We start from the raw sequence: 23,850 nt of genomic DNA on the forward strand, positions 1-23,850 counted from the left end.
GGAACTGATGATGGAGCAGAACCTTGTCCTTCCTGTCCTTCCAGGAGGGTCACAAAGCAGAGGAGGCAGCTGATTGGCACTGCCAGGAGCTCAGGCTGTGCCTTTGGACATCACACTCAGCTCTGCTGCAGATCTGGGTCTCAGCTTGCCCTCGCTCTCTTTGTGCTTCAAGGGGATCAGGATTTCCTGGAGAACCAGGGCCAGGGCTCGCTGGGAGAGGTGGAGCAGACACCTGGGATTTTTCCTTTATTAAAAAGGATCAAGAAGGGAAATGGTTCCCTCTGCCTGTGCTAGGGTATCACACACTGCCAGGGCCTGGGTTTGGTGCTGGATGTTCCTTGCTGGCAGGTGCTAGGAAAGGTTTATCCAGGGGAAAGGCACGAGATACAAAACCAGCTCCCATTGCTGACTCCAGGTCTGCATTTTCACTCTGCTCACAGGCAGCTCTTGTTTCATTCCTGGGTGAAGAAGAGACCAGTTTGATATTTAAACATTCCCAGCCTTGCATCTGCTGCTATTTACTTGACTCTTTTTGGTTTTCCCAACATCATCCTGTCTTCCAAGTTACCCATGTCTTTGTGTGATTACAAACAGCATAAATACATCGAGTTACATCCTCAGCAGCTTTTGGTGCTGATTATTATGTAATAAATGACAGGGACAATTGTTTTCATGAAAAGACAGATTTGATTTGCAGGGAGATAATTTATGTGGCTCCTGGGGGAGGGGGAGCCATGTCTGATGTTTCTGAGCAGGGGGACTTTTTAAGCAGAATTTAAATGTAAAATCTGCAACAGATGTTAGAATCAGTAATCAATTTTGCCACTATAAATTTAGAAGAATTTGGCTCTTCTGCACAGTAAATGCTCCCACCAGCTGTGTTCCTGTTTTAATGGGATTGCTAATGAGACTTGTGGTGAAAGCCTTGGGCGATGCAGCCTGAGGAGTGTGACACAGGTATGATGTTAATATGGAGTTATTGCCTCTGAAATCCATCCTGTCCTTTCAGTGTCCTCACAGCAATCCAAACCAGGCTTCAGCAGCGTGCTTGGCTGCTGAGGGAGCGAAATCTCTGCTCTGGCTGTGCCAGTCCCTCCTGCTTTGCTTGCAGGCAGGGAAGGGGGAAATGTTCATACCACAGCTCCAGGCAAAGGGATGTGTTATTGCAGCAGCTGCTGTCCTGTGTGTGCTGGGGAGGCAGAGAGTGGGGCTGGGGAAGGGAGGGTTCTGTGGTCACCCAGAGAGGAACAGGCAGGGGGTGGAATCCATGTTCTCCCCATCCGTTGTTGCCAATATCTTTTATGAAAAATCCTTTCTTTAGGATTTTTTCCTCCTGAGAAGCTGAGAGGCCTCAGGAACAAAATGTAAACAATGATTATCTGCTGCTGTGGAATGCAACAGGTGCATCTGTGGTTGGTCTCATGTTATATGTTTGTAATTAATGGCCAATCACAGCCCAGTTAGCTCGGACAGAGAGCCGAGCCACAAACTTTTATCATTCCATTCTATTTTATTCTTAACTAGCTTTCTGATGAAATCCTTTCTTCTATTCTTTCAGTATGGTTTTAATATAATATATATCATAAAATAATAAATCAAGCCTTCTGAGGCATAAAGTCAGATCGTTGTCTCTTCCCTCATCCTGGGATCCCTGTGAACACCATCACAATCCATCTCCCAGGTGAAGCCCCTCCTCTCATTCCTGCCTGGCAGAGGGTGCCCAGTGCCACCTCGGGGTGGGGACAGGGCACCCCTGCCCCTCCCATGGCCTTGGGAAGTGGCAGGAGCAGGGCCCTCCTCCTCCTCCCCTTCCCTCATCCCTTCCCTCCTCAGGCAGCAGATATTCTCCAGCTTGCCCAGCTTTCCTGCTGCAGAAATGTTGGGAGCATTTGCAGTTCTTACCTTCTATTAAAGAGCATCTCTCCTTTGCCTGGAGCTGCTCTAGAAGCTGCCTGAGAGATGCCAGCCTTGGCTTTTAAGGTGCTTGGTTCAAACCAGTCTCTGTTCCCCTTCCAGGTTATTCATTACCCAACCACCAGCCCAGGGCTGTTCCCTGCTCTGGGAGCTGCCAGTCCCCTCAGCAGCCTCTGTGGCCTTGGGGACATTTGGTCACATTTTTGTTCTCTGGTTGTGAACTAGAGCAGTTTTCATGGACAGGCCCTCTGAGGAGGCTGAGCCTGCTTGTGCTTTTATGGGAACTCTCCAGGAGGAAAGAACAAACCTGAAATTCTGCTTGTGGCAGCAAGGGAAACTTGGGGCTGCACTTTGCTTCCAGCCAAGGTTTGATTTGAGCCCGTGAAGCTGAGCTGACAGGGCTGAATGGCTCAGATTGGGCCTGGGCAGGGCAGTGCACCATGCTCCAGTTGCTAAATGCATTAACTCTGGATTTCTCTCCTCACTGAGCCATCCCCAGCAGCTCTCACAGGTGAGAGGCATTTATTGGGTTCATTGAATCCATTCCTTTGGATCCTTGCATTTGGCATTTCAGGAAAGACAAGTTGACAAAACATCTGCAGGAGTGATGTGTTTGCTCATGTGGAACAGGGAGTGCAGAGCTGAGACAGAAGCACTGCAAGCAAGGAAAGGGATTTTCTGGGAATGTGGTGGTGGTGGGAACTCCCTCCTGGGTTTGGGAAGGGCAGAATCAGGGGGACATTGCTTTGGAGGGGAGATATCTGTTCCTGAAGGGTGGGCTGGGCTGGGGGCAGGGCTGCCTGGGGGACAGGGCTGGAGCCAGGCCTGCACGGGGACACGGACACACAGGGACATGGGGCCAGGGACACACTGACACACAGAGACATGGACACATCGACATGTGGACACACAGGGACACGGGGACATGGACACATCGACATGTGGACACACAGGGACACGGGGACAGGGACCACGGGACACAGACACAGGGACATATGGACATAAGGGGACAGGGACACACGGGGACACAGACACAGGGACATATGGACACACAGAGACACAGGGACACATTGACATGCAGACACACTGACACAGGGACACACAGGGACATGGGGACAGGGACACATGGAGACACAGGGACATGGACACATTGACATGTGGACACACAGGGACACACAGAGAGACCGACACAGGGACACACAAACACAGGGACATGGGGACACATGGACACACAGACACACCAACACAGGGAGATGCTGACACAGAGACATGTGGACACACAGAGACGTGGACACACATGGGCACAAGGACATACCAACACATGGACACTTGGACACAGGGACACTTGGAGACATGGAGACATGGACAGGGTGCCCAGGGCTGTTGAGTGCCACGTGTCCTTTGGGTGGCCTTGGGGACATGTTCTCCTGGCCCAGGGTGAGACCCCCGTGCTTGGCTCTGAGGGGACCAAGCTTGGTTTGTTCCCTGGGACCCTCAGGGCAGGATCCTGCAGCAGGAGTGAGGAGCAGGGCTTGGGGAAGGGCTGTGCCCTCAGTGCCCCGTGGCAGGGCTGTGCCCTCAGTGTCTGCAGTGCCTTGGGGAAGGGCTGTGCCTGCAGTACTTGCTCACTGATCTCCCAGTCCCAGTTCAGCTCCTCGGGGTCACAGAGACCCCAACTTTCCTTGCTTTGGGCAATAAACAGGCTCATGCCAAGGGGTGCTGCTCCCCTTGTGCCATGGGCATGTGGGTGCATGGCCCTGCTCCTGCCCATCCCCACCAGGCCATGGGGAGCTGGGGCTGGAGCTGGGTGCTGTGGGGCTGGAGTGGGTGCTGTGGGGCTGGAGCTGGGTGCTGTGGGGCTGGAGCTGGGTGGGACTGGAGCTCTGGGTGCTGCTGGCCCTTAGTGCTGGCTGTGACCTCCCAGACCATGTGGCCCCTCCATGGTTCCCATGGCTGCTCCAGTGACCCCTCTGGAGGCTGTTGACTTGCAGGTGGTGCACTTGGGAGCCAAGTCCTGTGTGTTCATCCTGTGTGGATGAAGCTGCTGTTGGATTTGGCAATGGCAGAAATGCAGAAACTGCAGCACAAGGATTCAGAGTCCCCTCTGAAGCTGCAAAGCTGCTGGGGCATCTTTCATTGAATTCCCAGAAATTGATATAATTCTGGTTATAATGTGGTAATTCATAGAGTTCACCAGGGAAGATGTGAACTGTGAGTCCAGGGGAGGCCATGGAGATGGTCCAGGATCCAGGCTGGGAGAGCTGGGGTGTTCACCTGGAGAAGGTAAGGCTCCAGGGAGACTTTAGAGCCCCTTCCAGAGCCTAAAGAGGGCTTTTAAAAGGAGGGAGAGGGACTTTTACACAGGCAGAGAGTGGCAGGACAAGGGGGACAAAATCTGTTTGGTGCAAGAACCAAATGAGATGCAGTGCAAACGGTCTCTAAGTGCTTAGTGCTAAAGCCAGCAGGTCTGGAGTGTTTGGGGGTGATGAGCCCTGCAACTGGAGAGTTGATGATCCATAATAAATACATGTAATAGAAAACAACTGTTTACAGAGCTGTACAAGTGTGAGTGTGTTTGCATCATTGCTTTTATGTCCTTCTAGCTCAGGGTTGGAATTTGCTTAACGATTCTGGGGACTCTGATCGCCCTCTGGGCTCTCTGAGTGCAGCTTGCTGTGGAAGCAGCAGGATCTGAAGGCATCTCATGGACACTGGGTCTCTAAAGGAGTGCTGGAATGTGAGGTGTTGGAATTTCAGGCATCCCCTGGGCAGGCTCCTCAGGTGGAGCAGTGTCACAGTCAGTCTTTATGAAGGGGTTTGTGATGGTTCGTGGATTTGATCTCAGGGTGCAAAAAACTGACATGACACAGGGGGTTTGCAGTGATAATCGAAACAAATGCAGCTTTATTGAATGACCACAGCAAAATGTGATAGAGGGATTAAGGGAGAGAAAAGATAGAGAAAGAGAGAGAAAGAGGGGGATACAGCTACCAAAAGTAGACAAAGTTCTTTGGTCCAGTCCAGTTGAGGATCCATCTGTTACATCAGGGAGATCTCAAAATCTCAAGCTAACTCAGAGGTTTTTATTATGATAATTCTATTGAAAATTGTGTGTGTGGGGAAAACAGATACAATAAAGAATAGATGTAACAGGCAGTCCATGTTCTCAGCAGTAAATGAGAGCCATTGTTTTCGTGGTCCAGCGGTCACAACCTGCAGGCAAACATCTCGCTTTGGTCAGCTTGCCTCCCCCACACACTGCCCTGGGCTGGGGGTTTCAGTCCCAGTCCTTGGAAGGAGCAGAGGGGCCTTTGCACATGGGGGTTCCATGTCTCAGTCCTTGATGGAGAGGCTCCTCACATCTCAGTCTGTCTGTCACGGTGGGTGTAAAACAGGTGAGGGTCTGTATGGGAGACCACCCCAAACTCAGGAGAAGTCCAGCCAGGAGAGAGGTGGGACAGCTCCCAAGGCTGTTGTTGCACAAAGGGTACGGTGCCCCCTTCTTCTCATTTGGCTCAGTGTAGCACACAGCAAACAACAGCTGTGAACAATAGCTTAGCACTGTGCTCTCAGGTCTCAGGGCCTTTGGTGTGTGACTTTCTCCTACAAAGCCAGAGATTCTAGACAGGGGGGTTTTCTCTTCAGTGGTCCCCCAATGATGATCGTGAGGCAGATGAGGGAAAATTCGGACAGTCTCTCACAAGAACACCTTGCACTGTGGATCCCCAGACAGCAGGACCTGAATCAATCCTTTGCTGGAATTTTTATCATTCCCCTGCTCTGCTCCAGCACCTGCAGGAGTTCCCTCAGCCCCAGCTCAAGCTCACCTATTTACCAGAATGGGCACTTAAAATGTTTAAAGCCCATAATTGTTGTTCTTTTAGAGCCCAACTCTTGAATTAAGGCTTTTCAAGAGCACTGGGTCTGCAAGGATTGCTTAATCAATAAGAGAAATTTATGTCAGACTCCTTGTTTACACTGCTATTTGTGAAGTGAACTGGGCAGGATTTTCAGCAATCCTGGTGGGGCTTTCAGCTCTATTTATAGATGATTTGGACAAAACCCAGAAGAAAAATATAAATCATTTGCTTCACAGCCTGCAAGAGTGTTTTTTAACGAGGTAATTATGTTTTTATGGCAGCTTAATCTCTGCTTTCATCACTGGAAGTTGCAGTGCTGGTTTGTTATTTCCCAGGATAAGGAGTGCCACTATTCCCATAAATACAGTTACCCCTTCCCAGGCTGTGGCTGAGCTCCTGTGTGTGCCACCCTCACAGGAGCAGTCCTTTCCCAATGTCCCATCCATCCCTGCCCTCTGGCAGTGGGCAGCCATCCCCCTGTCCTGGCACTCCAGGCCCTTGTCCCAAATCCCTCACCATCCTTCCTGTGGGATCCTTCAGGTGATGGGGGCCACAAATGGATCACCCCAAAACTCTCCCTCCTCCAGGCTGATCCTGCACTTACTCCCTCAACCCTTCAGTGTTACAGGGTTATTTAAAATCAGTTTATTCTCCTTTCCTGTGTGCCCTATTGCTGAGTAAAACACAGCGTTTTTGAAGAATATTCCTTAAGGCCCCTGGGGAATCTCAGTGGGAAGTTGTTATGTTGTTTTCCTGGCTGAGATTTCCAGCCACAGAGATCTGTGAGGAAGCATCCAAGTCTTTGGCTGGGTGTGTAAAGAGCTGGGCTGGCTGGAAGCTCCTGAGCAGCTGGCAGTGCCCTGGGGCAGCCTGGGCTCCAGCCCTGGGCCCACAGTGCCTCAGGGCATGTTCAGTTCCTGCCCCAGCCTTGGCCTGAGTGGGGCTGGGGCTGAGCTGCTCTGGTTGAGCTGCTCATCTCCCCCATCTCTTTACTGCCCGTGCAAATGCCACTCTCAGGCTCTGTCTCCACATTCCCCAGCCTGTGTTAAGGCACTGATGTGTTGCTGTTAGAAACCAACTTCTTCTTACCAATCACTGAGGCTGGAAAGCACCAGGGTCAGAGTGCAGCCATCTCTCCACCACATCCCCTCATGGTTTGAGTCCCTCCAGGGATGGGCACTCCAGCCCTGCCCTGGGCAGCTGTGCCAGGGCCTGGCCTCCCATTCAGTGAAGGAATTTCCCCCAAATCCCCCCTGAGCTGCCCTGGCCCAGCCTGAGGCCGTTCCCTCTGCTCCTGTCCCTGTTCCCTGGAGCACAGCCCGACCCCCCGGCTGTGCCCTCCTGTCAGGAGCTGTGCAGAGCCACAAGGGCCCCCTGAGCCTCCTTTGCTCCAGGCTGAGCCCCTGCCCAGCTCCCTCAGCTGCTCCTGGGGCTCCAGGCCCTTCCCCAGCTCTGTTCTCTGCCCTGGACACCTCCAGCCCCTTCTTTGTAACACCCCTGTAGTTTGTTCTTTAATATTGTGTTTCTCCTGCCTTCCCTGCACTGCTGAGGTCTGACTGTGCCCTGAGGTGACAGGTTTGTCACTATGAGGTGACAGCTTTGCCATGGTGCCTCTCCAGGGCCTCCCTCATCCTGGCCAAGGAGCCAAGCCTGAGACAGGTCCTGGAGCATCAGGATGTACCTGTGGAGCTGTGTCTGGGGCATTTTGGGAATGAGAGGAGAGGAGGCTGGGCCAAATCCCAGATTTTGCCTTCAGCTCTTCCCCCTCTGAAGCTTTTTCTTTCCCACACCTGAGCAGACACGAGCATGTACTGAGCAGCCCTGAGGAGGTGGCGCTTGGGGACACAGGCAGTGCTGGCCTTGGCAGTGCTGGGGAAGGGCTTAGCTCGACCTTGGAGGGATTTTTCCCCCTGACCCCATTCTGTGCCCCCCATCCTGTGCCCTTGCAGCAGGGCCTGTCCTGGGCAGTAGAGGAGGAGCCATCCCTGTGTCAGAGGGAAGGAGCTGGAGCTTCTCCAGAGGGAAGGGAGGTGTAGGAGCATTGGGGTAGGACTGTGGGGATGGATGGAGAGCAGAGATCTCTGCAGCCAGGGCAGGAACTTGGGGTTTATTGCAAAGGGCCTGGGGGCAGGGCCCTGCTGGGAGCTGCCAAACACAGCTCAGAGCAGGGCCCAGAGAGGGAGAGAGAGGTAAAGAGAGAGAAGGCAAGAGTGTGGTAAAGAGGATGAGAGAGTGAGGAAGAGTAAAGAGGGTAAGAGAGTGAGGTTCCCGTTCCAATACCACAAATCTTCTTCTGTGCTGAATACTCTAATTCTCACTAACCAATCTAAGATACAAATCCTATAGCATTTCCATACAGCCTATAAGAATCACTACATTACCACACTGTGTTACATTTTAAACCTTAAAAACTCCTCTTTGGGCCCCTCCTGCCAAGCTGCAGGGTCTGCTCTGACCCTTGGGCCTGTCTGCAAGCAGAGGGTGTTGTTCCATCAAAAGGGGATCACCTTCAGCTGCCCACACCATTGTTTTCCAGGTGTTCAGTAACTGAGGTATCTCAAAGCTTGCTTTCATTTCAATCTCACTTATAGTTTCTATATTCTCAAAATCTTTTGCCAGGCAATCATATTGGTAAGGCTTTCCTGTTCCATCTTCCCCACCAGGGAGGGATGGGCTGGAGCCAAGGTCAGGCCTGGCTGAGCTCCTGCCATGGGGCAGAGCAGCAGCAGGGCCAGGACAGGGTGGCTTTGTCCCCTGGGATGTGCCTGGCAGGTCCCTGCTGCTGCAGCAGCTGCTGCTCCAGCCCAGGGATGGACAGGGTCCTGATCCTGCCTGTCCTGGGAGCTTTCACAGAGCATTCCTGCCAGGCTGCTGCTCGGGGTCTTGTGAAAGTCACAGGGACTGGGGCAGGAGCTTTGCTGCTGCTGGGAGGGTTTTAGTTCCGCTCCCTGCCCTGGCAGTGCTGTCCCTGTGGCTCCCCAGGCTCCTGCTGGTGCTTTCCTGCCTCTGTGGGGTTAAACATCCACCCTTTCCTGGGAGAAAAACCAGCTCAGCCTGTTAAACAGCAAGCTTGAAGTGGCTTTTGCTGCTGATTTGATAGGATCTGTTTTCATGCTGTTCTATTTTAAGTCCCTTTGCATTGGGCTGCTTTTTCCCTGGGTATAAATTTTACATGATTCCTTGAAACTGCGCTGGAAATACAGAAAAGAAAGAAAGAATCACTGGAATGTTGGTGGTGCTGATTTCCAAGGGCAAGTGTGTTAAAACCAAGTGCATGGAAAATGGATGAAGAACAGTCATGGTTTGGATTTACTTAAGAACAACATTTTCAGCTCTCAAAACAAAGCTGCTGCTGTATTTTGTTTTATTTCTAGAGATTTTTCAATAATCTGATTAATTTCTGCTGAAGTGTGAAGCAATAAAGTAGATTACAAGCAAGTACAGGAAGAGTGAGTGTGGAGGGAGTGAAATTTGGTGGTTTTTCTCCTTGGTTTCCAGTCCTGATCCCTCATTCCTGAGCTCCACACATCAGCAGGGCTGTGCAGAGGCTGAGGGGCTCTTCTGGTGTAAAATTCCAGCTTGAATTAATGGGAATTAATGCTGATGAGTTCATCCCACTGCAGGACTTTTTTGTTCTTTCCAGGCAGGATTTCAGAGCTGGGGGGACACCAGGGCAGTTGTGTTGGGTGATAAAAAACCCAATGCAGACCAAAAGTTCAGCTTTGCTGTTTTCCTAATTATTATTCAGGGCAGTTCTCATCTTATCTTCAAGGCCTTGGAAGAACAAGGAATTTCACATAGAGATCAGGCTTAGCTCCTCACAATAATTGTACTTCAGAGAGACAATTTGGTTCTTACACATTTATGTTAAAGCTGAAAGAATTTAAAATTGCTTTAAAGGGACTGCCTCGGGCTCCAGGTTCAAGACAAGATGCAGGACCAGTCCTCATCATGTGGACATCACCTCATAATTGTATTTTTCCTGATTCCCTAATTAGTTTTTTGCCTGATTCCCTCACAAGCAGCAGAAATGGCTTTTGCATGGAAAAGTAGTGCCAGGTTTGTGTTTGTTTTTTGTAAGTTTGGGGTTATTTTGTAGAAACATCCCAGATTCTTTGGCATTAGCACTCAGATGTTGGAATCATGGAATGGGTTGGGTTGGAAGGACTTTAAAGATCATCCCTTCCCACCTCCCAGCAGAGGTGCTGCACACTCCATCTGCTCTGAGGAAAGGTTTTGAATCTCAGATGAGAAAAGTTGAGCACCTGAAGAGGTATTTTTGTGCTTAGACACACCAGGAAACAAATCTTGGGTTATTTTGGAGCCCTACTTCAAATACCCCTATTTGACATTTTTATTATATTCATGTAACAACAAATGATTTTCTGCTGGTTTTACACAGGAATAAACTTGGTTTATCCAAACCCAAGAAAACCTCACTTCTGGAACTGCAGTGTGACTGAAAACTCCAGGCTGACTCTGAAAATCAGAAATGTCTCAATTCCAGTTAAGCTCAGAGTTTACAGTGACTTTTGGGTCACTGCAGACAGGAGAACACAGGGCCCAGTGATCCATCTCCAGCTTTTGAACCTTCAGAAACTCCAGAATTGTCAAAAATCCACATCCCCAAGTACTTAAGTATCACTAATTTGGTTTTGCTTTTCCCCACACCCAGACGGGAGGCAAAGCAGGTCCTAGGTATGAAGGGAAATGTGCAGGGTCCAGCAAGAGGCTGAGGGTGGCTTTGTCCCCATCCTGGGGATGACGTGGGGACAATGGGAAGGTCCTGGGTGAAGGCCAGGGCTCTGGAGCTGAGCCTCAGGTGAGGCCTGGGTTCAGCACTGACTTCTCCAGCACTGCTCTGAGCTTTGCTGGCTCTCAGAGCAGTCAGTGTGTTAATTAGCCCATGCTAATGAGCACCTTTTTAGCACTGGAGACAAAGGCTGCACTCGCTCTCACCTGGTATTGATGGAACAAAGCTCCGTGGGTTTGTGGGTTCCTACGCAGCAGAGCCTGCTCAGGGTTTGCTGTAATGCTTATTTTTCATCTGCCTTAAGAAAGGAAGCTGAAAACTTCTGAGCTCTGTGCTGAGTTCAGCTGTGAGGGCAGAAATCCCTCCTGAGCTGTGCAGTGTGCCCTGCAGTGATTGTCACAGAGGGTGACAGTCACTCCCCATCAGTCACATCCATGTGGTGATGGTGATGGCCCAGGGCAGAGAGCAGCCCCTGTGGGCAGGGAGGCTCCTGGTTCCCAGAGGAATGGATCCATTTCTGTCCTTCCAAGGACACTGAGCCTGGTTGTGTCCTCACACTCCCTTCTGGAGTGTGATGGGTCCTACAGAGAGTTCAGAAGAGGCCACAGAGCTGCTCCTGGGTTTGGGACACCTCTGGAGCCAGGCTGGGATAGCTGGGGGTGCTCACCTGGAGAGGAGAAGGCTCCAGGGAGAGCTCAGAGCCCTTTGCAGGGCCTGAAGGGGCTCCAGGAGAGCTGGAGAGGGACTGGGGACAAGGGATGGAGGGACAGGACACAGGGAATGGCTCCCAGTGCCAGAGGGCAGGGATGGATGGGATATTGGGAATCAGGAATTGTTCCCTGTGAGGGTGGGCAGGCCCTGGCACAGGGTGCCCAGAGCAGCTGGGGCTGCCCCTGGATCCCTGGCAGTGCCCAAGGCCAGGCTGGACATTGGGAGCAGCCTGGGACAGTGGGAGGTGTCCCTGCCATGGCAGGGTGGGATGAGATGCACTTCAACATCCCCCCAGCTCAAATCATTGCAGGATTCTGGGACCTGCAGAGCTCCTGGGAGCTCAGCAGAGCTGGGTTTGGGAGAGGCAGGAGTGACCTCCAGTCCTGTCAGAGGGGCTCTGTCTGGGTGAACTGGAAGGCTTGGGAAGGCTGTGGAATCTGGGGGTGTTGGGATCTGAGATTTCCTCAGGCTGTGTTTTGGATCTTTCCTCCCTGCTGAGGTTTCTGCATAAAGCAGTTCCTTATCGGTTATGGGAAAGAGATTTTGGCTGCAGGGGCTTTTTTTCTCGATCCACATCCGTGTGACAAGTAATTTCCAAGTGTGAAAGTGGCTTTGATTCTGCATTCAGTGCTCGGGAGCTGTTGCATAACCCGGGCAGGGACCAGGGATGGGGCTGGGTGGGCTGGGCTGCACCCACCACCCCTGCCGCGGCCACAGCGGCTCCTGCAGCTCGGAACCTCGGAGAATGGGTCATGAAGGAGCTTCTGCAAGTGGAGCCTTGCCTTGAAGAGAGGAAGAAAATCCTGATGGAAGGAGCTGCCTTTGAAGTGGTTCCTGCTCCTCATCCGGTGCTGAAAGGGCTGTGAAGTTGTGTGAAACAAAGGGCAAGAGTTTGTTCTGTTTAGAGTTTGCACCATCATTTCCTCCCCCCCAGAGTGCTTTTTTCATCCAGCTGTGCTGTGTTTCTGTTGAGAAGGTTGAGATTCATTAGCTGCAAAAATAGGGATTTCTGTGGGGGAGTCTGTGGATGAAATGACAACAAAATAATTTCATCAGTACCTGAGAAATGCATGTGAGTGTTCAGGATAGCTGAGCCTAAGCCAGCAGCTGAAACAAAAATCTGAGTGTAATTCTGTTTATTTCCAAACAGGGGGACATTGATACTCTGCCTGAACAAAAGATACTCCCTGAACAAAACGATACTCACTGAACAAAAATATACTTACTGAACAAAAAGATATTCACTGAACAAAAAGATACTGAACAAAAGAGTTCAAGTGACAGGATCCAAGGTGAGGGCCTTGGAGATGCATCCCTGCTCCCCCTGGAGAAGGAACAGGTTCTGTCCTGGCCAGAGAAGGGAGCTGCTCCCCTGCCCCAGCCAAGCCCGTGTCCCTCCAGCATCCTGCTCTTTGCAGGTGATGTGTTCCCTCTTCCTCCTGGAATTACACCTGGGCTGCTTCATGAAGAATAATTACGTTTGATCTAGGAAAAGATGAATGTTGAGGAGGAGGGAATTAAAAAGCAGCAATAAAAAAGAAGCAGCCCCAAATCCCTCGTGGTTATTGGAGTGGGAAGGGAGCACCTTGTCAGGGTGACACTGAGTCCTCTGGTGAGGGCTCCGGGGCTGGGGCAGGGCCAGCAGCAAAGGGATGCATTGGTGCATGTGCCAGGCCTGGGAGGATGTGAGGGTGGCTTCCAGGGACAGTGTCCCTGCCTTGGGACAGGCTCCAGAGTCAGCTGTGCCCCTGTGCCAGCCCATGGCAGCTGCCCCACTGCTCTCCAGGCTGGAGCAGAGAGCTTCCAGTGCCTGGTGGGCTCCAGGAGGAGCTGCTGGAGGAGGGCAGGGCTGCAGCAGCCTGGGGACTCCTCTGGGGGCTCAGCTGAGCCTTCAGCTCATGGGAAGGAGCTGTGTCCATGTCAGGGTGATCCCAGTCCTGACTGTGAGCTCTGACCAGGGGGTGGTGTGGCACTGGGGCATGAGACACCCTGGGACAGAAAGTTTGGTCTCTTTCATGGAATCGCAGAATGTCCTGAGCTGGACGGGACCACAGGGATCATCCAGTCCAACCCCTGGCCCCGCAGAATCCCATCCTGGGCATCCCTGGAGCTCTGGCAGCCTCGGGGCTGTGCCCATTCCCTGGGCAGCCTGGGCAGTGCCAGCACCTTCTGGGGGAAGAACCTTTCCTGAAATCCAGCCTGAGCCTGCCCTGGCCCAGCTTCCAGTCTGCTTTTCCTGTCCCCACAGCCCTGCAGTGCCAGCCCCTCTGCAGGGGACAGCAGAGCCAGTCAGGGGCTCTGGCAGCTGTGACAGCTCCCAGGGACAAGGGGGACAGAAGAGCACCCAGTGCAGACTGAAGCCACATCTCTGACAGAATCCCCTCGTTTTCTGAGCATGTTTGGATACTGAGCTCCACTGGAGGTGTCCTGCCCACAGCAGCTGGAACTGATCCCTTTAAGGCCCCATCCCAAACCAGTCTGTGATTCCAGCAGTACTGGTTTGGGGCCAGAATGTGTCAGTGAGTGTGTGCTGAGTCCAGGATATTGATGCACCCAGTGGAAGGATTCTGTATCCTCAGGATGCTGCCCTCAGCCTGGGCAGGCTCCCTGGTGCCCTGTCCTGGCACTGAGGGGCTGCAGGGCTTCTGGGGTGGCCTGGAAGGATTTTAGCAGGAATTGCCCAAGGGGAAAAGGCTGGGCTTCCCGTGGCTCCTTCTGCCCTCCTTTGCCCTCAGGAGTTTCAGGAACAGGAGGCTGCTCCTGACTTGCATTTTGGGGACCCTGGGAGCTGCCCCTCCAGCCAGGCTGCTCTGTGCACAGAGATGCACCAGACCCACAGCCTTCACTGCCACCCTTCTGAGCTGCCTCCTCTTCCTCTGTGTTCTCCTCATGGCTGGAGTGGAGTAACAGCTGCTTTCCCTGGAAGCACGGAGTGTGGAGCATCCCAGGCTGCTTTAGATTGTTAAATTCTCACAGCTTAAGCTCTTTATTTCTTGTTTTGCTGTGCTTATGAGAGGATCTCCTGGGGCCCTATTGTACAACAAATACAAATAATCCATGAATAAAGCAGCCTGGCTGTTTGTACTGCTGGCAGTCTGCAAGGATTGCTCCCAGATAACATTTTGGGATATTACTCATTTTGATCTGTGCCTTCTACCAGCGTTTCTGTGCTCAACAACACTGCAGAGATGTTGCCCTCTGGAAAGAGGCTTCTCCAGAATAATTTCTGATTTTTCTACCTGTTTGCTGGCTGCCTGAGGCAGTTTCAGTTTCCTTCCATGCTGTCCCTGCCCAGCCATGGTGAGTTGCTGCAGGTGCTGCAGTGGTGCACACCCAGAGGCTGCAGTTATTCCTTGTCAGTGCTGCCCTGGGTGAGAAGCCCTTTAAATTCACTCATGGCACGTTCAGTTTTATGAAGTCCTTGACCTTAAACTTGTGAATGAGCTGGGATGTGCGTTGGAGAGTAGTAAAAGGAGATTTAAATGGAGAAAGGCCCACTTCCCTGCATGGGAGGATGTGCTGCTCTCGCTGGGGGTGCTGTGGAACAGGACCAGTTATGTTAAATACAAACTGGTAGTTACTGGTGCCTTGTGGCTGCTGCACTTGTTCCCCACTGGGAGCTGCCCTTTGGGGAGCCAGTTCTCATTAATTGGTATCCAATCACTGCACTGATGGGGTGTGGGCACTGCAGATTTTCCTCCTCAGATCTTTTCCCTCCACTTTCTTCTTCCCCTGTTATGTGCAAGCACCATGTTTATTTTTCTGTATTAGCTCCTCTACTGTTCTCCTCTCCTCAGTAATTAACAGTTGATTTCCTGCTTGTCTCTTGACCTTTCTTTTGCCAATCCATTCAAATCACAAGAATTTCTTGTTCTTTAAATATCTGCTTAAATGCCACTGGTAGAGGTCAGCTGGTTTGGTTCTTGACATATTTGGAAGAGGATGTTCCTGGTGTTCATTTGTTTCTCCTCTGGTTATTTCTTAGTAAATAACCTGGAAGGTTTGCATAGAAAATTGGTGTAGAAATTACTTTTTCCCCATGGAACACAGAGATGGGTGGTAGGTGAATGATACATTGATTTTTATAGGGAGGGCAGAATTCACTGATGTGGGAGTCAGGCTCTGAAGTACTAAAATGTTCCTTCTCTGGGCACCCTGTGCCAGGGCCTGCCCACCCTCACAGGGAGGAATTTCTTCCTCCTGGTCCTGTCCCTCCGTCCCTTGTTCAAAGTCTTATTCCACCTTTCCTGCAGGCTCCCTGCAGCTCCTGCAAGGTCACAATTCAGTGACCCCAAAGCTTCTCCTGTCCAGGTGAGCATTCCCAGCTGTGCCAGCCTTTTCTCCCAGCAGAGCTGCTCCATCCCTCTGCCCATCCTGGAGCCTCCTCTGTGTGGGAACCCAGCACACCCCTCTGGCTGTCCAGGACAGCCAGGACCCTGCCAGGGGGCTCAGAGACCCTGGCACAGAGCCCAAAGCACCTGTGGGTTTGATTATGACCCATGGAGCAAATTACCAACCTTAGATGAAGATCAGCAAGCCACAAGAGTTTAGGTAGAATAATAGTGAAGTTATCACAGGGTGAAAAAGTAGATTTTGGGGTTTTTGGTATGGGGGTTCAGGAGGCAAAATGGAGGGAACTGGGCATATCCAGCCTTTCTCCTTCTTCTTCTTGGCCTCCATCTTCTGCTGTGATGGTGGCACTTACAGATTGGTTTAGAGCAGAAGCTCACTGTCTAACATAGGTGATAGGTATTGGGAAGTAACTGTATATATTGTACACGTAGTTTTTAGTATAAAGACATAGCACCGTCCTGGGGGCAGGCAGAGTGCCTGGAACTCTCCTGCTGGATGGACCTTGTCAGGGCAGGAGAAAAATTTTTATAGATAAGATACAATAAACAACTTATAGACCGAGAAATGAAGAGCTCCGACTCATTCTTCAAGTGCCCAGGCTGGGAAAAGAGACTTTTAACAATCTTGGGGTTGCAGTGACCCAAAAAGCCCTGAGACCTCTGGGCTCCTCCAGCAGCTCCAGCTCCTGCCTGTGCTGGGCCAGGGCTGGGGCAGCTCTGCAGGTGGGGGCTCACCTGGGCACAGGGGCACAATCCCAGTCCCTGCCCTGCTGCCCACGCTGGGATCAGCATTTACATTTTCCAGTCCATTTTCCGCTGTGCAGGGACAGCAAAGGAGTTCATCCAAACTGCAGATTTGTCGGAAAATTGCTCTATAAATAAAAATAAATTCCAAAAATAAGTGAAATAAAACAATCAGTAGAAGATGAAGGGGAGGGGAAGGACGGAAACGAGCGGATGTGAGGAGTGAGGAGTGGATTTGTTCCATGGTCAAGTGCTTGTGTTGAGAGGCCTTTTGTCACCAGTGACTCTTTGGAGAGCAGCCCTTGGAGGGCAAATCAGAATAACTCCAAGCAGAGGAGTTCTGGGAGTGCTCTCTGCCACCCTCCCAGGAGGGAATTGGATCTGGGAATCTTCTCCACAGCTCCTGACAGGAGGGGACAGCCAGGAGAGTCGGGCTGTGCTCCAGGGAACAGGGACAGGAGGAGGGGGAACGGCCTCAGGCTGGGCCAGGGGAGCCTCAGGGGGCATTTTGGGGAAATTTCTCATGGAAAGGTTGTCAAACACAGAACCAGGCTGTGCAGGAGGTGATGGAGGGATTTAACAGCCCTGTGCATGTGGCACTTGGGTACATAGCTCATGGGTGACCTTGGCAGTGCTGGGGCAAGGTTGGACTCGATGTTTTGGGGGCTTCTCCAACATAAATCATTCCATGTTTCTGTGAGAGTCCCAGTGCTGGTGATCCAGCTGGAGGCACTGAAACATCTGAAATTCATGGGGAGGTTTTGTACCTGGGGAAGCAAATCCAGGAGAGAGACATTTCCTGCTTATTGTGCCAGGGAGTTCAACTCCTGTGCAAACAAAGTGCCTGAGGTCTGAGGTCTGCAGAGGGAGCATTTGTGTGGCACCAGCTGCCTCAGCCCAGGTGCTGTGGAGCAGATTTCCTAAAGGAACAGGTTTGCTTCAATCTCTGAGTTCTTGGAATAAAAGGATGATTTCATTTCTTTCTCCTGTTTGAATCTGTGTGCAAGATGGAACATCTTCCCTGGGTCAGAATGGGATGTCAGTGGAATTTTTCCTTTGTCCCTAGGTCAGAATGGGATGTCAGTGGGGTTTTTCCTTCATTCCTGGGTCAGAGTGGGATGTCAATGGGATTTTTCCTTCATTCCTGGGTCAGAGTGGGATGTCACTGGTATTTTTCCTTTGTCCCTGGGTCAGAATGGGATGTCAAAGGGTTTTTTTCCTTCATTCCTAGGTCAGAATGGGATATCAGTGGGATTTTTCCTTCATTCCTAGGTCAGAATGGGATGTCAGTGGGATTTTTCCTTTGTCCCTAGGTCAGAATGGGATGTTAATGGGATTTTTCCCTCATTCCTGGGTCAGAGTGGGATGTTAATGGGATTTTTCCTGTATTCCAGCAACAACGCACTGTTTACAGGCTGACCCTGGTGAAAGCTTGGAACGTGGATGAACTCAAAGCTTATGCTGACCTGATATCCCTTGGGAAACCAGACTTCATTGAGGTCAAGGTGAGCTGCACTGAGCTGTTTTAGTTTTTCCAGCAGTGTTTTCCATTGTTTTGTCCCCATTTCCCCCCTGCCTTTAGCTTAAACTTTCTGAGTAAGTAAAATTCTTCTGAAGTGAATCATAACAAACTCCTCTCTTGCTTTTAATATTAGTGAATAATAATTAATTCACATTCAGGTGATGTTTTCTAGTATTCTGTGTGTACCTTTGGAGCAGGTTTCCCTGTGGCACAAACCAAAATTTGTACCAGCCAGCCTCAATTTCTGCCCAACACAATCATCACTCTCTGGCCTTTTTTTGTATTTCTGTGAAAACAAAGATAAATAGATATTTCTTCTTTGTATCAACTGTCAGTTTACACAAAATATTCCAGGTTCAGCTGGTAGTTTGGGGTAGGGTTTCCCATCCTGGTCTTGAGTTTTGCCAGGGGAAAGGTGAAAGGTTCAGTGATGTGTTTGTGTTTGGGTTTGAGGGCTGCCAGCAGATGTGAGATGCAGCAGGGCAGGAGGGGCTTTATCCTGGGCTTAATCAATTCAGTAGAGACTGTAAAAAAGTTACAAACTTATTAAAAAACACCTTCCCGCATGCTCTGAGCATTTTCCCCCAGCAGCTCCTGCAGAGCAGCACAACTGTTTGTACAACTCAGTATTTGTGCAGTTCTGTTACTCCTAGACTCTCCTTTTTCTTTTGTTTCCTTCTCATTTATAATTTTTTTTAAACTTTCTTTCATTTTTCAACCTTTTAAAAAATTTTTTTCAACCTTTTTTTACTGCTGCTTCGAAGGAAAAGCCTTCCTTTTTTGCTGTGAAGGTTTGATACCTTCTGTCAGCACGGAGAGCTTTCCTCTCTGGGTGTGCTGCTGAAGTTGGGAGCTTCATCCAACTCGGGTTTGGAGTTTGCTTTGGGAAAAGCCCCTCGGTTTTCCACCTTCCTGGGAGTCTCCCTGGCTGTGCAGGATCTGCCAGGGAGGGGAGGGCAGGGATGGGGCAGGGATGGAGCAGAGGCTGTGGGCTGGTGCTGCTGAGGCTGCTCTGCCCAGGCATTAATGTCAGTCGGTGAGATGAGGCTGTGCCAGTCGATGTTCCAGCAGGGAATCCCCCAGGAACTCTCCAGGGCAAACATCTGGCCCTGCAGGGCAGGGCTACTCTTCCCTCTGCTCACAGTGCCACAGTCCTGCTCTGCCCTGCAAAAATCCTGCCTTGCTCTGCCAAGGAAATACATGGGGGGTGGTCATAGGTGTACTCCTGGTGCTCTTCCAGCTGGGGTAGGGATTATCTGGGTCTCTGAGCCCTGTTTGGGGGAGCTGGTGCTATCCCTCACAGGGATATTCATCACATGGATATCCCTGGATCTCTGAACCCTGTTTGTGAGCCCTGAACACAGCTCCCCTGTGAGCCGGGACAGGGAGGGGCTGGTGACATTCCCAGAACCCAGCAGTGGGATGGTGGCACTGGGGGTCCAGCCTCACACTGTGCTGATCACACAGCACTTGGGACTTGGTACTTTGATGGAAAGTCATTGTTTGTGTTCCTTTGTGTTCCTTTGGGAAGGAAGCACATTTGGGGTGTGGATAGGCCTCAGCATTCCTTTCTGCAGCCCCTCAGGTGTCAGGGGAAAAAACCAAGGAGCAGGTGGTGCTCAAAGCCGACCAACAAAGAGAGATGGGGAGATTCTGCAAAGCTCTGCCCAACAATGGGGCTGAGCCTGGGGATTTTGTGGCTGCAGATTTGGGATAAATGATGTCCATTTCAGATGAAGGCAGCTAATCCAGTGTTGCTCCAGAGAGCCTCACTGGGTGGATGGAGAGAGATTTAGATTCTTGCAGGGCTTAATCCTTGTTCTCATTTCCATGAGTGCCTCACAGGGCTGTAACTCTGTGGGACCCCATTCTCCCACTTAAGCCAATAGCAAAGGGAGACTAAGTCATTAAAATGCATCAAATTGATTTATTGCCTTAATCTGTTCTAATGCCAGTGTGTCACTGTCACACTTGTACAGAGCTGATGGTTGTATTTAAGGTCTGGAACGTGCCAGAACTCCTTTTCTTCCCATGGTGCCCTCTTTGGGTTTGGAAAGGCAGAGGTTTGTTTGATGTGCAGCATTTTTGGGAAGGGAACAGAGCTGGGGAGGGTGTGGAGCCCCAGGAGGGGCTGAGGGAGCTGGGCAGGGGCTCAGCCTGGAGCAAAGGAGGCTCAGGGGGCCCTTGTGGCTCTGCACAGCTCCTGACAGGAGGGCACAGCTGGGGGGGTCGGGCTGTGCTCCAGGGAACAGGGACAGGAGCAGAGGGAACGGCCTCAGGCTGGGCCAGGGCAGCTCAGGGGGGATTTGGGGGAAATTTCTCACTGAAATGGGAGGCCAGGCCCTGGCACAGCTGCCCAGGGCAGGGGTGGAGTGCCCATCCCTGGAGGGATGTGAAAGATGACTGGATTGGCACTTGGGGCCATGGGTCAGGGTGAGCTCAGCAGTGCTGGGTCAGTGCTGGGCTTGATCTTAGGGGTCTGTCCTTGCTGAATTCTAGAATCATGGAATGGTTTGGGTTGAAAGGGACATTAAAGCCCATCCAGTGCCACCCCTCCATGGCAGGGACACCTCCCACTGTCCCAGGCTGCTCCCAGCCCTGTCCAGCCTGGCCTTGGGCACTGCCAGGGATCCAGGGGGAGCCACAGCTGCTCTGGGCAGGGTGAAGCTCTGGCACTCAGCTCAGAGCAGTGCTGTGAGCTCCAGCCTGAGCAGAGCCTTCCTGCTTCCCCCTGTCCCCCTGAATTTAAGGAAGGAACCCCAAGCTGCCGGGCTGTCCCTTTGTCTCATGGCACGGTGTCTGAGGGCAGGGCTGGGGCACTGCAGGGATCAGGACATGGCACAGAATCTTCCCAAGCCTTTGGGAAGGTTTCCAGCCATGAGGAAGCTCTTTCCCTGCTGATTTTCCTGCTGATTTTGTTCATGTAGTTGGATAATCTCAGTGTCCAGCCCAGCTCAGGCTGCAGGTCTGGGACTGCAGCTCCTGCTCTGCTGCCTGAGGCTTGGCTGCACAATTGAAGTGAACAAGTAAATGTGTGCAAGGAAGGACCAGGGGGAGGTGTCTGTCCCAGTCTGCTCACTCTTGTCAAGTTAAACAGTAAAGATTATTTAATTGCTTAAAATAATGAGGAAAATGAGCTGTGCCTTAATGAGTTTTTAATTGCATGCAGCAAGAAGCGATTGCCCCCACCTGTCCAACACCCATTCAGGGTCCTGCTGCCATCTCAGCTGGAATTTAGATGAGGAGGTGAAGCTGAACCTCCCCTTCTGGTGCCTGCTGTGAATAAACCGAAACAATGTATGATTTCCACACCTGAAAAAAGACCAGCATTGGCCGCTTGCTGTTAGAGAATCCCAGAATGGTTTGGGATGGACCTGCAGGACTGAATCCCACCACTCCCAGCACTGCCACTGTCCCCAGGTGTTAAATCCCTCCAGGGATGGGCACTCCAAACCTCCCTGGGCAGCTGTGCCAGTGCTGAGCCCCCTTTCCATGGGGAAATTCCTGCTGCTGTCCCCCCTGAGCTGCCCTGGCCCAGCCTGAGGCCGTTCCCTCTGCTCCTGTCCCTGTTCCCTGGAGCACAGCCCGACCCCCCCGGCTGTCCCCTCCTGTCAGGAGCTGTGCAGAGCCACAAGGGCCCCCTGAGCCTCCCCTTCTCCAGCTGGTTGGTCCCAGGTTGGCCCTGCTGGTCCTGGAGGACTTTTCCACCCAGGATAACTCCATGGTGTGACCCTGGAGCAGAGGGGGTGGTTCAGCAGTGGCCGCTCCTCTCTCAGCCCTCACAGAGCTCATGTGAGAGCTGGGATGAAGGGCTGGGGTCTGTGTTTGAGTTCAGATTTCCCAGGAGGAGTTCTTCCACTTCCAGGGAATCCCTGCCCATTTCCAGGCAGTGCAGCACCCTCTGCCATGGGTCTGGAGAGGAGATTCTGGGGCTGTGCTGCACAACCAACCATCTCCAGTCCTCCCTGCAGGCTGAGGTGGCACAAGGGACTGATGGCCTTTGTTAAATCAGCTTGAAAGTGATGATTAAAAGCAGCCAAGGAGTTGAATCCTGGCTGAACCCCCTGCAGCAGGAGCAGACGTGTGAGGCCTTGTGGCTGTGATTTGGGGAGTGCTGCTGCTCAGCTCAGGAGTGTTTTCATTGCAGAGATGGCAATCAGCAAGGCATTGAGGCTTTTTATGTTTGTCTGGGGTCACAACTGGCCCAGATTTCAAACAGTGTCTCTGTCACTCAGCAGCTTGGCCTACACTTTGTTCTCTCTTCATTTGCACGAGCCTCAATTAAATTTATAATTTGTGGGCCTGGAGTGAAGAGAATTGTTTTGTTCAGTAATTAAATTGGGAAGTCTGGAGTGTGAGGGGAGAAACAAAGCACTGTCAGCTGTAGCTGTTTCCTTCAGAGCCCTGGGGATTGAAGGCATTGCTGGCTGGCTGCATCCCGGGGCAGGAATGTGCTTCCCTTGCTTCCCTCAGCTCCAGCAGCCACCCTGGCACAGGCTGTGGGCAATGCACTGAAAATCAGCCCTGGCCCAGCACAGGCAGGAGCTGGAGCTGCTGGAGGAGCCCAGAGGAGGCTCCAGGATGGGCAGAGGGATGGAGCAGCTCTGCTGGGAGGAAAGGCTGGCACAGCTGGGAATGCTCACCTGGACAGGAGAAGCTTTGGGGTGACTGAATTGTGACCTTGCAGGGCCTGAAGGAGCCTGCAGGAAACATGGAGAGAGACTGGACAGGGGATGGAGGGACAGGACACAGGGAATGGCTCCCAGTGCCAGAGGGCAGGGCTGGATGGGATATTGGGAATTAGGAATTGTTCCCTGTGAGGGTGGGCAGGCCCTGGCACAGGGTGCCCAGAGCAGCTGGGGCTGCCCCTGGATCCCTGGCAGTGCCCAAGGCCAGGCTGGACAGGGCTGGAGCAGCCTGGGACAGTGGGAGGTGTCCCTGCCATGGCAGGGGTGGATGAGATGGGATTTAAGGTCCTTTCCAACCCAAGCTATTCCATTATTCCATGATTCTGTGAGCTCCATAGCATGCCCAGCGCAGTTGCTCTGGATTCATCCTGGCAGAACCAGGGATGCTTTTCAAAGGCTTCTGCATTTCAAGGTACTTGGCCCAAGCTCTGTGGATTAGGCTGCTCAAAGCACCCTCATTAAGCAGGTAATTAAGAGGCAGAATCGTTGCTGTTCCTGCCGCAGGGAGGTTGGGGAGAGAGCTCTGGGTGAACAATGGGATCCTTTCCTTTTTAATTCTTGATGTCTTAATAACTGTCTTCGTGTATTACTGCGGAGCAGAACGTGACCGCCCTCATCAGCTCCGCACGGGTTTTAAGTGCTATCAGCTGTTAATTAACTCCAGTTTGAAGAACTTGGGGAAGTTGAAAGCTGCTTTCCTTCGGTGTGCTGGAAGCTGATTCCCATTGATTTGTGCTGGGAATTAATCAGTCAGCCAAGCACTCACTTATTCCTTTTGCCTCTGTGCTTTCTTAGCTTGTAAACGATACCTTTGTAGTTTACTGAGAGCATGAATCACACTGGAGCTTCTGAAGAATTTTCCCCCTCTATACTCATCCATTTTTCATGCTACTCAAATCATAATCTGGATAATGAGTGTTGGGAGAATATTGCTGTGTGTCTCCAGCTGAACTTTGGGGAGCCAAACCCTGATTTGTGTGGCTGGCTGCTCTGATAGAACACTGACTGATAGAGAACAAACATGTTTAAACTCTGGGTTCAGACTTACAGAGCTGGGCTGAAAAACCCTGAATGAACATCCCTGGCGAGCACTCCCTGGCTTGTGGCCTGTCAGCCTTCCTCCAGGCTGGCTCTGAGGAAGATTGATGGGGGAGTCCCTCATAAATTTATGGGTGAGAAAATAATTGCTTCCTAAACTTGTACAGTTCCCAATTAGCCCTGGGCTGTTGCTCCTGCAGCCCTGTGTGTGCTCTGTGCTCTGGGTGACAGTGTTGGCAAAGCTGTGTCTGCACATTCCATGTGCAAG

The 23,850-nt window shown here is 51.6% G+C and overlaps 1 protein-coding gene across 3 annotated transcripts in view; it reads left to right on the forward strand.

Annotated features, from left to right (window-relative positions):
- Nucleotides 1-23,850, forward strand: part of LOC135456008 (S-adenosyl-L-methionine-dependent tRNA 4-demethylwyosine synthase TYW1-like) — a 99,782-nt gene that overhangs the window by 59,647 nt on the left and 16,285 nt on the right. For all 3 annotated transcript variants that reach the window (XM_064729595.1, XM_064729594.1, XM_064729596.1), the window contains exon 15: nucleotides 17,729-17,839. In XM_064729595.1, coding sequence (XP_064585665.1) covers nucleotides 17,729-17,839 — 111 coding nt within the window. The remainder of the gene's footprint in view (nucleotides 1-17,728; nucleotides 17,840-23,850) is intronic.

Source organism: Zonotrichia leucophrys, chromosome 19, assembly GCF_028769735.1.
Source record: "Zonotrichia leucophrys gambelii isolate GWCS_2022_RI chromosome 19, RI_Zleu_2.0, whole genome shotgun sequence".
In the NCBI taxonomy this organism is placed as follows: domain Eukaryota; kingdom Metazoa; phylum Chordata; class Aves; order Passeriformes; family Passerellidae; genus Zonotrichia; species Zonotrichia leucophrys.